At 40.3% G+C, this 14,305-nt stretch overlaps 1 protein-coding gene across 1 annotated transcript; it reads left to right on the top strand.

Moving 5' to 3' along the window:
* Positions 1 to 6,642: 6,642 nt before the first annotated feature.
* Positions 6,643 to 13,640, top strand: LOC144525753 (high-affinity choline transporter 1-like). Its single transcript, XM_078262814.1, has 8 exons — positions 6,643 to 6,826; positions 7,283 to 7,396; positions 7,867 to 8,022; positions 8,109 to 8,257; positions 8,760 to 8,903; positions 9,447 to 9,600; positions 11,544 to 11,761; positions 12,987 to 13,640. Exons 1-8 carry the CDS (start codon positions 6,643 to 6,645, stop codon positions 13,638 to 13,640), a joined length of 1,773 nt encoding a protein of 590 aa, XP_078118940.1.
* Positions 13,641 to 14,305: the final 665 nt, after the last annotated feature.

The raw sequence follows: 14,305 nt of genomic DNA, 5'->3' as shown, positions 1-14,305 counted from the left end.
AGAACAGTATTTTACATCACCATGTTTTACCAAAAATCTGATTTTGAAAGGATATCACAATTTGACACACTACTCAGGCTTTCCTCTAACAGGACCAGATCTGAGAGCCTAACAAAACCTTCCAGTGTGTGAGAGAGAACAGAGACCTCAAACCTGTTGACCTCCTGCTATGTACCTGAAGGACCAGAAGGTGGCAATATTTCACTGCAGATAGCCACAGAGGAGACTATGAACATACTGTAACACACATGTTAATGGATCTGCTATTTTTCTGTCACTTCCTTGCTGTAGCCTACTTTCTAGTTGGGGTTAACTTTTTTCTGAAAGCCAATTCAAATATAATAGTTAGTTTAAAGGTAATGGATGATATCTCAGTATTCAATATTTTCATGCCAAAGGAAAATAAAAAAATAAACAAAGACATTTTCTGATGATTAAGACATAGCTTAGTATTTTATAGGAATACTTGTTGTTTTTATAAGCATTTTTCAAAGCACATATTTTGACACGTCAAAGTAAAAAAAAAAAAGAGACACTCAGCTGTTATTAATGACATTAATTGACCTGGGTTGCTGGGATACTTAGATGGAACAGAACTATCGTTAATAGTATTAGTTCCACCTGTGCTTTTCCTGCTATGGCAAGTCCAAACATCTGCTGTGACAACGACCTACAGTAGGTGGCATAGTGACACTTTTTGCCCTAAAACCCAGTGTTGATTATTCACAGTTTAACACCTAGGAAACCCTGCTGCAGTTATGAGCACCAGACTGTCCAACTTTAATTATCATGTATACAGGTGCTGGTCATATAATTAGAATATCATGAAAAAGTTGATTTATTTCAGTAATTCCATTCAAAAAGTGAAACTTGTATAATGTATTTATTCATTCCACACAGACTGATATATTTTAAGTGTTTATTTCTTTTACTTTTGATGATTAGAACTGACAACTGATGAACTCCCCAAATTCAGTATCTCAGAAAATTAGAATATTGTGACAAGGTTCAATATTGAAGACACCTGGTGCCACACTCTAATCAGCTAATTAACTCAAAACACCTGGAAAGGCCTTTAAATGGTCTCTCAGTCTAGTTCTGTAGGCTACACAATCCTGGGTAAGATTGCTGACTTAACAGCTGTCCAAAAGATGACCATTGACACAATGAGCACGTTAATAGAGAGGCGAAGGGAAGGAAAAGATGTGGTAGAAAAAAGTGTACAAGCAATAGGGATAACCGCACCCTGGCGAGGATTGTGAAACAAAACCCATTCAAAAATGTGGGGGAGATTCACAAAGAGTGGACTGCAGCTGGAGTCAGTGCTTCAAGAACCACCACGCACAGACGTATGCAAGACATGGGTTTCAGCTGTCGCCTTCCGTGTGTCAAGCCACTCTTGAACAAGACACAGCGTCAGAAGCGTCTCCCCTGGGCTCAAGACAAAGGACTGGACTGCTGCTGAGTGGTCCAAAGTTATGTTCTCTGATGAAAGTACATTTTGCATTTCCTTCATGCTTCCTGCTGCTGACCAACTTTATAGAGATGCAGATTTCATTTTCCAACAGGACTTGGCACCTGCACACAGTGCCAAAGCTACCAGTACCTGGTTTAAGGACCATGGTATCCCTGTTCTTAATTGGCCAGCAAACTCACCTGACCTTAACCCTATAGAAAATCTATGGGGTATTGTGAAGAGGATGATGCGATGCTCCAGACCCAACAATGCAGAAGAGCTGAAGGCCACTATCAGAGCAACCTGGGCTCTCATAACACCTGAGCAGTGCCACAGACCGATCGACTCCATGCCACGCCGCATTACTGCAGTAATTCAGGCAAAAGGAGCCCCAACTAAGTATTGAGTGCTGTACATGCTCATACTTTTCAGTTGGCCAACATTTCAATACTTTTTAACAACTTGCCTAAACTCTTAATGCACCAAAACACCTACAACACACAATTGGCAAAACAGTTAATTTCATGCTCAAAATCACACATTGTAAACTAAACTCTAACACTGATTTTCAAAATACAATAATTCACTAACCCAATACACTGTTTACCAAAACAATATAAACATGTCTCAAAATCAAATAATTCTTCCGAAACACTAACGCATGTTCTCTCCCAACAGGAACATTTAGTCAATCATACCACCGTGTCATACAAAACACTAACCTCACATGGAATTACAGAAACTGCATTATTTTATGTGTCAGGTCTGCCCTTATACAATAGACAATAGTGATTGTATTGTGTTTTTCACTGCAGGTTCTCTTGAAGCCTCTCTACATTTTTGTTTTGTTGGGTTTAGTAAATGCATGCATATTGTATGTATTTGAGAGGACAGCTAGTTGAGAAAGGGGGGAGAGAGAGCGGGAAGACATGCAGGAAATCATCACAGGTCGGACTCAAACCCTGGACCTCTGCGTCAAGGCATAAACCTCCAAGTATATGTGCGCCTGCTCTACCCACTGAACCAACCCAGCCACAAGTTTGTTTATTTTGCTACAGAGATTCAATACAAAAAATGAATGACCCATCTCAGAGTAGCTTTATAGAATGTACGGTTTATGAAAAAAAGGAGACAGAGACAGAATTGTCCTGGTACTCCTCTTCCTCTCCCTCCTGAAGGCATTTTTCCTATTTTCTGTGTTCATCTACAGTATATTGTTCAAATAGGTCCTCTTTTACTGTACTACCATATGATCATGCGATTGAAAGAACCTCAACCCCTGAGTGTGTTTCCTAGAAGGGAATCAGCTGTGATTGATCTATTTGCATAACTTCAATCAGCTGTTTCTCAATAAATGCATGTATAAAATGCAGGGGATATATTTGTGTTTCAATTTACAATATGCTGTTCACTTTGACTTTAGCCTATAAGTTAGGTTAAGAACATGTTATTATCTGTTCTGACATACAGAGTGAAAGCATTTGTAAATTTGGCAGTAAAGATCCATTGTTTTGGTCTTGGTTGAGCTTGTGTGTAAAAGAAGTTCAAGCATTTTAAATGTGTTATAATACATTTTGTGAAGCAAAAGAAAGCCACTGGATGGCGACAAAGGTCTTCTGAGAAGGCAGCCTTAAGTCTGAGTTTCTTTATTTTTTATTTTTTGTTTACCTTTTTTTATCCAGGTAAGTCGATTGAGAACAACTTCTCATTTGCAACGACAACCTGTCACATTCACACAGTTCCACATTCATACCTGGAAGATGTCCAGTACAATCACAGTCTGATCTGCTGGCCACTGAGCAGCTCCACTGGAGCGGTTGAGCGGTTGGGGTTAAGGGCCTTGCTCAAGGAGCACCTCAGTGGTGGTAATGAGGGAGGGACGCGCGCTGCTCTTTCACTTTGCCCACACCCAGATTTTTTTTCCTGTCGGTCTGGGGATTGAACCGGCGACCTCCCAGTCCCAAGCTCGCTTCTCCAACCACCACCACTGCCCCCGTGCTCCATTTAGACTACATCATTAATGGTGAAAATGGTATAGACTAGATATTAGCCCTTTCTATGAATTCTCTAACATGGAGCCTGAGTCCTTAAGTCATATATGTGAAATATAAATTATTCTCATTCCTGGATGCTGAATTCAGAGTTATTTGTGACTCTTCTAAAGTTTCTCCGGCTGCTTGCCTATAACTACCTGTAACACTGTGGACATGTTTCTGAGGCATATTGTTAGAAAACCTTCCAATTAGGAGATGCCCTCCATCTGGCAGCCTGTCAGCCACACATACATTCAATTAGAGGATGTGCTGCAATTCAAGCAAGTCATTTATTTTATTCCCAGCAGTCAGACTAGTCAGCATCAACATTTTTTTTTAAGTTTGGAATTCAGTAAAGGAAAATACTTGTACTTAGGCTTGTGAAAATTAACTGTTCTAAAAAAAAAAATGTCAATACAGAAGTATCACAAGATAGAAAAGGCTTCACACCAAAGCAAATTTAAAAAATTATAATAAGACCACAAACTAAACACTCCTTAATGAGTAGTACTAGTATATGTTTCTTTTATGGCCTGTGGGCGATTAGTTTTCACATTTAAGCACCATGGACAGTGGTCTGAATGCTCCAAGGAAACCTCATGTAGTGGGATCATAGATGTTGTACGGACTGTAGACCCTGTATTACTGTTCCAGTTGTGGTTTGAAGGCAGTCTATATGAGGTAACATATTTTACGAGGTATATATACATAGATATATGTAGCATCTAAATAGTCGCTCACGTGATACACTTCTTTGGTTATTTTAAACATCTTTATGTGATAAAAAGAGATGTAGCCTTTTAAAACAGAATTGTTCTTCAAGACTGGATTTGGTGACGACTTCAAGTCTACTCAAAGTGAACAAAATAATGTCATGTGAGTCGCCATTGCTCATTCCTTAGTAGACTCGTGTCTATTCATACAAAGTTGGTTTGAACGTTTGGATATTTAAATGAAAAAAGCTTGTGAGTGGAGTGATGTTCTTGGACCAAAAAAAGGCGTCAGAGCTGCATGCGTAAGATGGATGCTAAAATGAAAAAGTAATCCTATGTGGGGCTTACACCTTCAGCATTACCACCATACAGCCAGCGTTTGCAGAATAAACGCGAAGTGCTTTAATCGCGAAGCAAGATCGTAAATCAGGCCTGAAATGTAACCTGGCAGAGTAAAGGTTTCATCCATTGCCTATATGATATTATGATATTGGAAAGCTTTCCCGAAGAGGTTGTGCGTCACGCCACTCTCTATTAGTCTATTTTCGTCCTGCCCTGGAAGACATCCATCCACCATCTACTCACCCTGACAGCACCCAATAAACCCACCACTCCCATTCATCTCCACCCACCGCCACCCTCTCTCCCCGTCCCTCGCTCTTTCCCTCTCTCTCTCTCTCTATCTCTCTCTCCCTTTCCGACAAGCATTGGTGACTTAAAAACAACATAGGAGAATTGTGTTTGGTCGTACAAGAGGATTACTTTGTGGTACCTTAACACTTTTCCACACGTCTTTGGCACTTTTTAATTATTCTTTTGGAGGCCCTGCTTCTGTAATTTATTTAGACTTGTTTCTTCAAAGGAAAGGTAAGATAATGTCAGTTTCTAATATTGTCTTATTTTACTAATATGTGTTGGCTGGCTGGAACTGCATTTGACCTTAGTGGCAGATGTTGATTTAAGAAAGATCAATAATGCAATACCGGCCTCCTGGAACCATGGTGTCAGCGCAACGGGGGGCTGAAACGCACAGGTTTGATTCTAGTGATGCAGTACATAGTACATAAAAGAACATAGTACATAAAACCCTTATGCATCTGTTTTAGGTCTCCTCTGGTTAATGGTTCGCAGTTTTTTGACGCTGCGTTACATTTGGGAAGCATTCATGGACTTTAACGCACGAAACAAAACCATGTCGGTCCAAAATGTTCAAATCATAGTATGCTACAGGGCAGCCTGAACACTTTTCACGAATACATTTAAATGTAACAGGCACTGCGTGAGTAAACTGGCACAATAATTAGAGAAAGCCATTTTTGGAATTAAAGTGAGGCAGCAAGGCGCGCGTAAAAAAAATGTCACAATAATAATATTATTGTTTCTAGTTGTTCTTTTCTTTTTCTAATTCATATCTTTTAAATTTGTGACACATTATGGAGTGCCGGTTGTTCATCTTCCTTTGCTACAGTATGTGGACACGGTAAGGTACGGCTACTCTTCATAGCTTTTACCGAACAAGTTCAAATATGATCTTTCATTCAAATATTAAACGATATCAAAGTGGAAAAGGCACGACATTATTTCAGAATTTTTAAAATCCGAGAAGCGTTCAGCACAAGCTGGTCCTTTGTCTAATAGGCTAATTGATTATGTTGGGTAAAATATATGGCCAACGAGCAGGAATGTACAAGCAGTTCTGCGTATTTTGGTTACATGTATTGGATGCAGGGACTTGACATTACTGAGTGGAGGCTATAATTAGACTCGAAAAATACAGGCGTTTTTCAGTCTGAAATGTGGGCTATAGATTATCCTGATGTTGTTTTCTTAATTGTAATTTGTAGGTAAATTTGAATTAGATTTTTCTCTTATTGTGATTTCCCATTTAATACTTGAACTGAAAAAAAAACATCCGCTTGAGTTCGGCAAGAATTTCTGTTTATGTTACTACTTTGGTGAACAAGGGATTTTATAGTTGTCACAGCTGGACAAATGTAGTTGATCGGTGCGTAGAAAACATGAACTTTCACATTTGAATGACTTTGTATTCTCTAGCTGGATGGAAACCACTGGGTGCCAGTTTGTAATATGCAATATGTGGTCACTCATCAACTCAGACTGAGTACAAATTAAATGTGTAGCGTTTAAGAATTTTGTAGTCTCAAATACATTGTCTGAGCATTAGTGTTTTAAAGTTGATCATTAGGTTAATCATTGTTTTCATACATTTCCATGTAGCCTAATGCGCGTGGAAGCACTTTAATTGCGGAACGTCTAAAATGGTGTGGCACAAGGTGAGGCTTCTGTGAAATATTTATGTCAGATCGAAGTCAAGTCCATAGAAATGTGTTTCTTTTTTGTCTTCTTCAAAGTTCTCTCCATGAGATTCCAGTCCTCCGCGCGCACTTGATCTCGGCGGGAGGAAGCGGACGAAAGGAAGATGGCCATCCACGCCTGGGGTCTCGTGGCTATCGTGATCTTCTACCTCCTGATTCTGGTTGTGGGGATCTGGGCCGCGTGGAAGAACAAGAACTCCGGTGTAAGCGAGAGCGGAGACCGGAGCGAGAGCATCATGGTCGGTGGAAGGGACATCGGATTGTTCGTTGGTGGATTCACAATGACCGGTGAGTTGGTTAATTACGGGAAGTCTTTGAATTTGTGTTTGTTGGTAGGTGTTTAATATGACCAGAGTGTCATAAGAGGTCAGAAAAAGACAATACGTTCCACCAACTCCGTCTTTTACGCATGGACAGCACAAATGTAAATTATTACCCCAACTTTCATTATTACATTCATTAAATGTCTGGGCACTTAAAGGTAAAATACGTGATGACTGAAAAGTGAGAGGGAGGTCCCGCATTATTTTTTTGGGAGGTTCTAAATACAGCTCTGTTTTCCCAACACAAAATGGATTTGGTGTTCGATCATTGCTAAATCATCCCCAATAGACAACCATGACTTATTAGGGCTCTTTTTTGTTAGAATTAACATTAGGCTATGCAACATGGCATTCCCTAAACTAGTCTGACAAACTAAGTCTTTTTTACAAACTTAACTTGTGTTTCCTGTCCTGATTTCAGCCACTTGGGTGGGTGGGGGTTACATCAACGGGACAGCAGAGTATGTCTACCTGCCAGACTACGGCCTGGCTTGGGCACAGGCACCCTTTGGTTACGCTCTCAGCCTGGTAGTAGGTAAGAACCTGTGTCTTTGTATTAGCCCTTTCTTTAATTTACTGCAAAAAGCAAGTGTATATAAAGTATAGTGCCGAAAACTACTACAGGAAAGAAAAAAAACATAACTATGACAATAAGTTGATTGATTGAATTGGATAAATTAATTGAAACCAATGTCAAGTATTTGCTGTTTTGAATACTACAGTAGGGTACTTTAGCAGTTATAGCATAGTATGATGTAGTAGTGTAGCAAAAACACAACACTGGTCCTCAGTATATTATATGTATAAACAACAAGAATGCTATAGTGTTTCAACCAGAGACAAACAGTTCTATACGGTCATGATATATAAATTACGCACCAGATACAAATTTCGTCTCAGGTAAGTAATATTATACAATTTCATTGATTCAGGGTCTGGAAAACACACTTCAATGCACTTGTTACACTATTTTTCTGCCTTATCTTAATGTCTGACATCATTCAGGTGGCCTTTTCTTTGCCAAGCCTATGCGTTCACGTGGATACGTCACCATGCTGGATCCCTTCCAGCAGCTGTATGGAAAAAGGATGGGCGGTCTGCTCTTCATCCCCGCACTCATGGGAGAAATCTTCTGGTCTGCAGCCATTTTATCTGCCCTGGGTGGGTGATTATTGGACAGGATTTATTTAATAATAACACAAAATATTCTAAGTCTAAACTCATGAACTGAACATATTGTCCTGCAGGTGCCACTCTGAGTGTGATCGTGGACATAAACATCAACATGTCGGTGGTGATATCAGCCCTGATAGCTATCTTCTACACACTTGTTGGAGGACTCTACTCTGTTGCATACACAGATGTGGTCCAGCTCTTCTGTATCTTTTTGGGCTTGGTGAGTTTCACTTTCAACATCTACCCAGCCAGGGATTTAAGGGTGACAAGGAATTCCAGCATTGTAAATAGTTTTTACCAATATAGACTGAAGGCCAAAACCATTACCTGTACTGTATGTTTCTCAAAACGTAAAGCCATCATTAGACAATATTTTATACTAATATTTGAGGTGTTTGTGGCCATTTTCTTGCTGAAAACACCCAAAGATATCGAGCATCTATATACACATGTGAAATCGGATCAAAATGTTGATTAAAGTGTATTAATTGTTCATTATTTCAGAGATGTGGCACATTGGCAGGAACATAACTGATTTACATCTAAAGACACTAGTCTACAGTGTGCCTAATCTTAAAATGATATCAAACTTTGTGGAACAATAAGTGAAACTGAAATCCAATGTCAGAGTCAACAACGTTGACAGTAGAAACATATTAAAATCCCAGAATATCTATGTAACACTAATAATATTTGCATTGTGATACCCTCCTCTCCGTCAGTGGATCAGCGTGCCTTTTGCCCTGTCCAATCCTGCGGTGTCGGACATCAGTGTTACAGCCAAGGAAGTAATCTACCAGTCACCCTGGCTGGGGAAGATTGAGCCTGAAGACAAATGGCTCTGGGCGGACAATTTCTGTTTGCTGGTAAGTCTTTTTTTTTATTAGAAGATTCTTTAAGAGAAAGTATATTACTGTAAAGTAAATTGCATACACATTTTGATTGTCAAACGTTGCGGGCAGGGGGTTTAAGTGAAGTGGTGCAGTTAAAGGGATACTTTAAGGCGTTTGGCTTAGTGCACGGAGCCTCCCGCGGAGCGGAACAGCGGACTTCGGCAGACCTCCGTGACACATTTCCTGTCATCCAGCGCATCTCGGCAGACCTCCCGTCGGAGCTCTGTGCACTGGTGCCACGGAGGGAAGCCAAACACTGTTCATTTAAACACACTGCACACACTGCTATGACACAGAGCTGGATTTAAATCAGCAAGATATACAGTATCTTTAAGGAACAGGGCATTGGAGTATATTTGTTTAAGATACAGTACAGGAGTATCATTTAGAATAACTGAAAGCACAGTTGCGGAACAGATTTGTCACATTTGTTGAGTAAGTTTCAGAGCTGTGCTAGTGTGTGACTGTTATGCATTGGTTTGGTGTCTGTATTTACGCTGGTGTTTCTGTTTCTAGATGTTGGGGGGGATTCCCTGGCAGGTCTATTTTCAACGGGTTCTTTCTGCCTCTTCAGCTACCTACGCCCAGGTCCTTTCCTTCCTCGCCGCCTTCGGTTGCCTGGTCATGGCCGTACCCTCTGTCCTCATAGGAGCTATAGGGGCTTCCACTGGTAAATACACACCCACACACACACACACACACACACACAGTTAAAGGTATTTCGAGGAGTTTAGTTTCTGAAATGTGAGAACGTGGAGCTCTTGCTATAATATGTATTTTATGCAACTAAAACAGCAATACATAGAAGCTGTGTGGCTGTGACTAGAAAAATTGATTTTGTTTTTTTGAATACTAATACTTGTTTTTTGCTCTGTTTTGTTACATTCTTTGTTACAGCTTCAATGAGTAAATACTATTCAAATAAATTAAATTAGATTGTTGAGTAAGCCAAGTTCTGATTCAGTATTGATCAAATAGCAACGATTGCATTTTATTTTCATCTGGATTTGATGCCTACAAATGACACAGAAATGACCAAACTGCACCCAATGTTTCTATTTCACACACACACACACACACACACACACACACACACACACACACACACACACACACAGACAGTAATGCATGAATTGCAGCTGTCATCACAGATGAACATAAACACTAATCCATGAATGATGTGGATACACACAGACACAGACATTGATTAATCAGTTAATGAAAGATCACAAGACAATTGAAACCTCCAGGAATCAGATTCTTTATTTAAACATGAAGTTGTGATCAAAGGGAACACAATGCCTTCTTAGGGTGTTTGCACCCCAGCAGCTTTATTGTGAAGTGTGTAAATGCAGATGCATACAGTATCTGGAGGGTAAACAACATCAGATGGATCCTGTCACGACTGGCAGAGGAGAGAGTCATCAGACCATGCCGATTTAGTGAATATTACATCTGAAGAGGAGCTAATTAATTTGGTCCGTCTGAAGCTGTTTCATGTAAAACCAACGCTAATCAACCACTGCTTGTAAATATCCAGGGGAAGGAGAGGAAGACACAGATTGTAGACCTCTGGAGCAGGATAAGAAGGATGAAAAAACGTGGAGAGAGATAGAAGGATGTCACGGGGTTTAAGGGGGAAAGATAGTAGAATAAATGTTGTCCCACTGAATGGGATGATGGAGACTGTAGGGGAGAACATGGTAAACATTATGCTGTATTGTACCTGCTAAACATCAACATGTTAGCACTGTCACTGTGAGCATGTTAGCCTGCTGATGTTAGCATTTAACTTAAAGCAGTGCTGTGCCAATGTATAGCTTCACAGAGCATGGCTGTAGGTTTTGTTGAATATTTCCTTTTTAATCCCCAAAATTGTATTCAGTGCTATCTCCCCTTCTGTAGTTTATCTGTTCAAAATGTCTCGTTAGAATCAATGGCTTCCCGCACACATAATTCATTATTAATTAAATAATTATTAGTAAAATGTACAATTAAAATGCAATTGAACTACAACATGTATTTTACAATACTGACTCATATTTCATTTTAGGCTTAGCAATCCAATAGGCACAAACCAGTTTATTAACTATAGTTAATATTGCATGGATGTCATGTTTTCAATCATTATCCATTATTTCTGGCATTCCTCTTACGACTGTGGCTTTTTTCCTGTATTTAGGCGACCAGCACTGCATTCCATTGATAATCCCTGCTGTATTCCAACACACAGACATGTGGAGGCTTTTTGTTTCTCAGCAGCTGAAGCAGGTGTATCCAGAGGGAGCATAATACAATGTCCCAAAGTCTAACCTTTTTTCATTAAAAGCTAAGGGATCAGTACAAATATTGCAATGTTGTAATCAGTCCACTTTAACTTCCACAAGTTGGCCAGGAACATAATTGTATTAATCTCAACATAGGAACATGCGCCAAGTACAGCCTGCTCAACTTTAGTTATGTTGTGTCATTGCCTCACACAAGTCGCTGCACTTTTGTCATTGTTTACAATTTCGCACATATATAATGTCGAAAAATATGCCTTGATATTTCTATTTACATCTGCATCTTTTACAACAATAAGTTTTGACAGTTTTCCATTTCTTCTTCCAGACTGGAACCAGACTACTTATGGGTCCATCCCTCCGAAGGATAAGGATCAATCAGACATGATCCTTCCTATAGTGCTTCAGCACCTCTGCCCGCCCTACATCTCCTTCTTTGGTCTGGGGGCGGTGTCAGCTGCGGTCATGTCATCAGCAGACTCATCCATTCTCTCAGCCAGCTCCATGTTTGCCAGGAACATCTATCAGCTCGCCTTTCGGCAGTCGGTAAGAGTGCCAAAAATAATACTAACACACATCTGCACTGTTTAAACCAGTGGTTTCAAGCGTCAGTCAAATTATCAATAAATCAATTGTAGTTTTATCATTATTATTATTATTATTATTATTATTATTATTATTATTATTGTACTTGGTAAACATACAAAACTAGACCCCAAAGCTTCAGACAACATTCAAACAGACAAACTCAGACTCAAAAGAACTAAAAAATGAATTACAGATATGTCCTACTGATATGAAATATGTTGCTTGATGTTAGCCACGCTAACGTCGTGTGACTGTTATGCCTCTGTTATGCCTTTAGGGATGTTAGCCTCTAGGGATGGCTATGTCCAGCAGCCGAAATATCTCAGCAACTATAGGATGGATTGACATTTTGTACAGACGCTGACAGTCCCCAGAGAATCGAGAATCCTGATGACATTAGTGATCCCCTGACTTCTACATTTTTGGTTTTGAGTGAAATGTCTCAACAACTATTGCACGTATTGCAACAAAATTTCAAACAGACGTTCATGTCCTCCTCAGCACGTATTGTAACAACTTTGGTGATCCTCTAATGTTTCATCTAGCACCATTATCTGGTCAAAATTTGAATTAATTAGTTACCAAATACTTGCAAAACTAATGATATACCGATCAGTCTCCGCGTAAAAATAAATCTACATAAGGAGGGAGGTTAGGGTGGTGGATGGGTCAAACAATACATGACTTTCACCCAGGAGAACAGGGTTTGTTGTTCTTGTCCCCCGTGTCACTGAAACGTACGCCAAGAGTGCTGACCAGGCCGGATTAGTTGAAAGCCCCACTGCGTCTGACTAAGAGGCTAAAGGAGACTTTTTGCGTCAGTAACAAACGCCAAAGGCATCTAACCAAGCGTTGCTTTTTGATGCGTTGGGAGTGAGAATGTGTTGTCTCAGCTGTACTTTGTGTTAAATGCTAATTAGCAAATGTTAGCATGCTAACACACTAAACTAAGATACATGATGAACATCAGCAGGTTGGCAATTTCATTTTGACCATTTTAGCTGAAAAATAGCATTTAGTTCAAGCACCACTGAGTACAGCCTCATAGAGCCACTAGCTTATCTGTAGACTTTATGGACTTTAATTTGACCTCTCTTGTCATACCTTTACCTTACGTTCTCAACTTGTCTCGTCCACATTTTATCCACTTTTTCCTTTTCCCTGTCTTTCTTCTCTCTTTCAGGCCTCAGATACTGAGATAGTTTGGGTGATGCGCTTCACCATCTTTGTATTCGGAGCTCTTGCCACTGCTATGGCTTTGTTAACAGGATCTGTGTATGGCCTGTGGTACCTGAGCTCCGACTTGGTCTATGTCATCATCTTTCCCCAACTTATCAGTGTGTTATTCGTCAAGGGCACCAACACCTATGGCTCTGTGGCTGGCTATATATTTGGTCTTTTGCTGCGCATTGGTGGAGGGGAGCCCTATCTCAAACTCCCTCCTTTCATCTACTACCCTGGTTGGGTGAACCAGGAGAGGATCCACCACGTCACTGGGGAAGTAGAGCACTTTATCCAGCAGAGGTTCCCCTTCAAGACTATGTCCATGCTGGCATCCTTCTTGGCAAATGTGGTCTTTTCTTACCTGACAAAGTACCTATTTGAAAGCGGTATGTGGTCACACAAGTACGACTTCCTGGACGCCGTGGTGTCCAAGCATAGCAAGGAGATCATGGACAAAGCCACGCTGGTGAGCAACCAAGATAACATCATTCTTTCCGAGATGGCACCGGTCAAGCAGGCCCTGGGCGCATCACTTGCTGGGACATTCATCAACACTGAGGTCCTCAGTGATGATGGGCCATCCAGTCCAGAGGCTTTACTCAATGAAAACTAGGCAACAAAGGCACAAAGAAAACTAAACCAAGGAATTTGAAGACGACGGAATAACCCAAGAGGCATCGACATTCTTCAGGAAACTTGCTACTGCCGCACTGGAAGCCAAATCAACAGAAATCTGCTGTGGCTTCCAAGTGACTCCACAAGTTTGTTTTATGCTGATTACATGGTGCCTCCTTCTTTTTTAAGATCCCAGGACGTTGACTGTCAATCAGCTGTGTCAAGCATACCATACTCATGCTTTTTTTTAAATCATGATTCTGTGAATCTATTTTAATTTAAGGACTTTCAGAGGAAAACAAAGAGTGAGTGCAGTGGACATTGACGTCTACAAGGGTTTGCTGTGGATAATGAGAATAGTGCAATATCTAACCAAGGAGTTGTGTCCATGTCATGCGTGTCCACGTAATAGCAGTGTGTGTGTGTGTGTGTGTGTGTGTGTGTGTGTGTGTGTGTGTGTGTGTGTGTGTGTGTGTGTGTGTGTGTGTGTTGATGAACATGCACATGTGTACACATGCAACAAAGCAGTGAATGCTCCAGAAAATGTTCAGGCTTTGAGTTGTAAGTTTGCATAAAGTAAATGTATTAATAGAGCAATAATATTTGTAGGATATATGTTGTATAGATACTTAGATACATTGAGCTGAATTTGCAAGTTACTGT

Source organism: Sander vitreus, chromosome 11 (assembly GCF_031162955.1).
Source record: "Sander vitreus isolate 19-12246 chromosome 11, sanVit1, whole genome shotgun sequence".
Lineage (NCBI taxonomy): Eukaryota > Metazoa > Chordata > Actinopteri > Perciformes > Percidae > Sander > Sander vitreus.
This window is presented reverse-complemented; position numbering and strand designations above follow the sequence as displayed.

Excerpts from the sequence above, each read along its gene's own strand:
- LOC144525753 (XM_078262814.1), top strand. The coding sequence starts at position 6,643 with ATGGCCATCCACGCCTGGGGTCTCGTGGCTATCGTGATCTTCTACCTC. Across the intron at positions 9,601-11,543 it reads AGCTATAGGGGCTTCCACTG|ACTGGAACCAGACTACTTAT; the intron begins GTAAATACACAC and ends TTCTTCTTCCAG. Across the intron at positions 11,762-12,986 it reads AGCTCGCCTTTCGGCAGTCG|GCCTCAGATACTGAGATAGT; the intron begins GTAAGAGTGCCA and ends TCTCTCTTTCAG.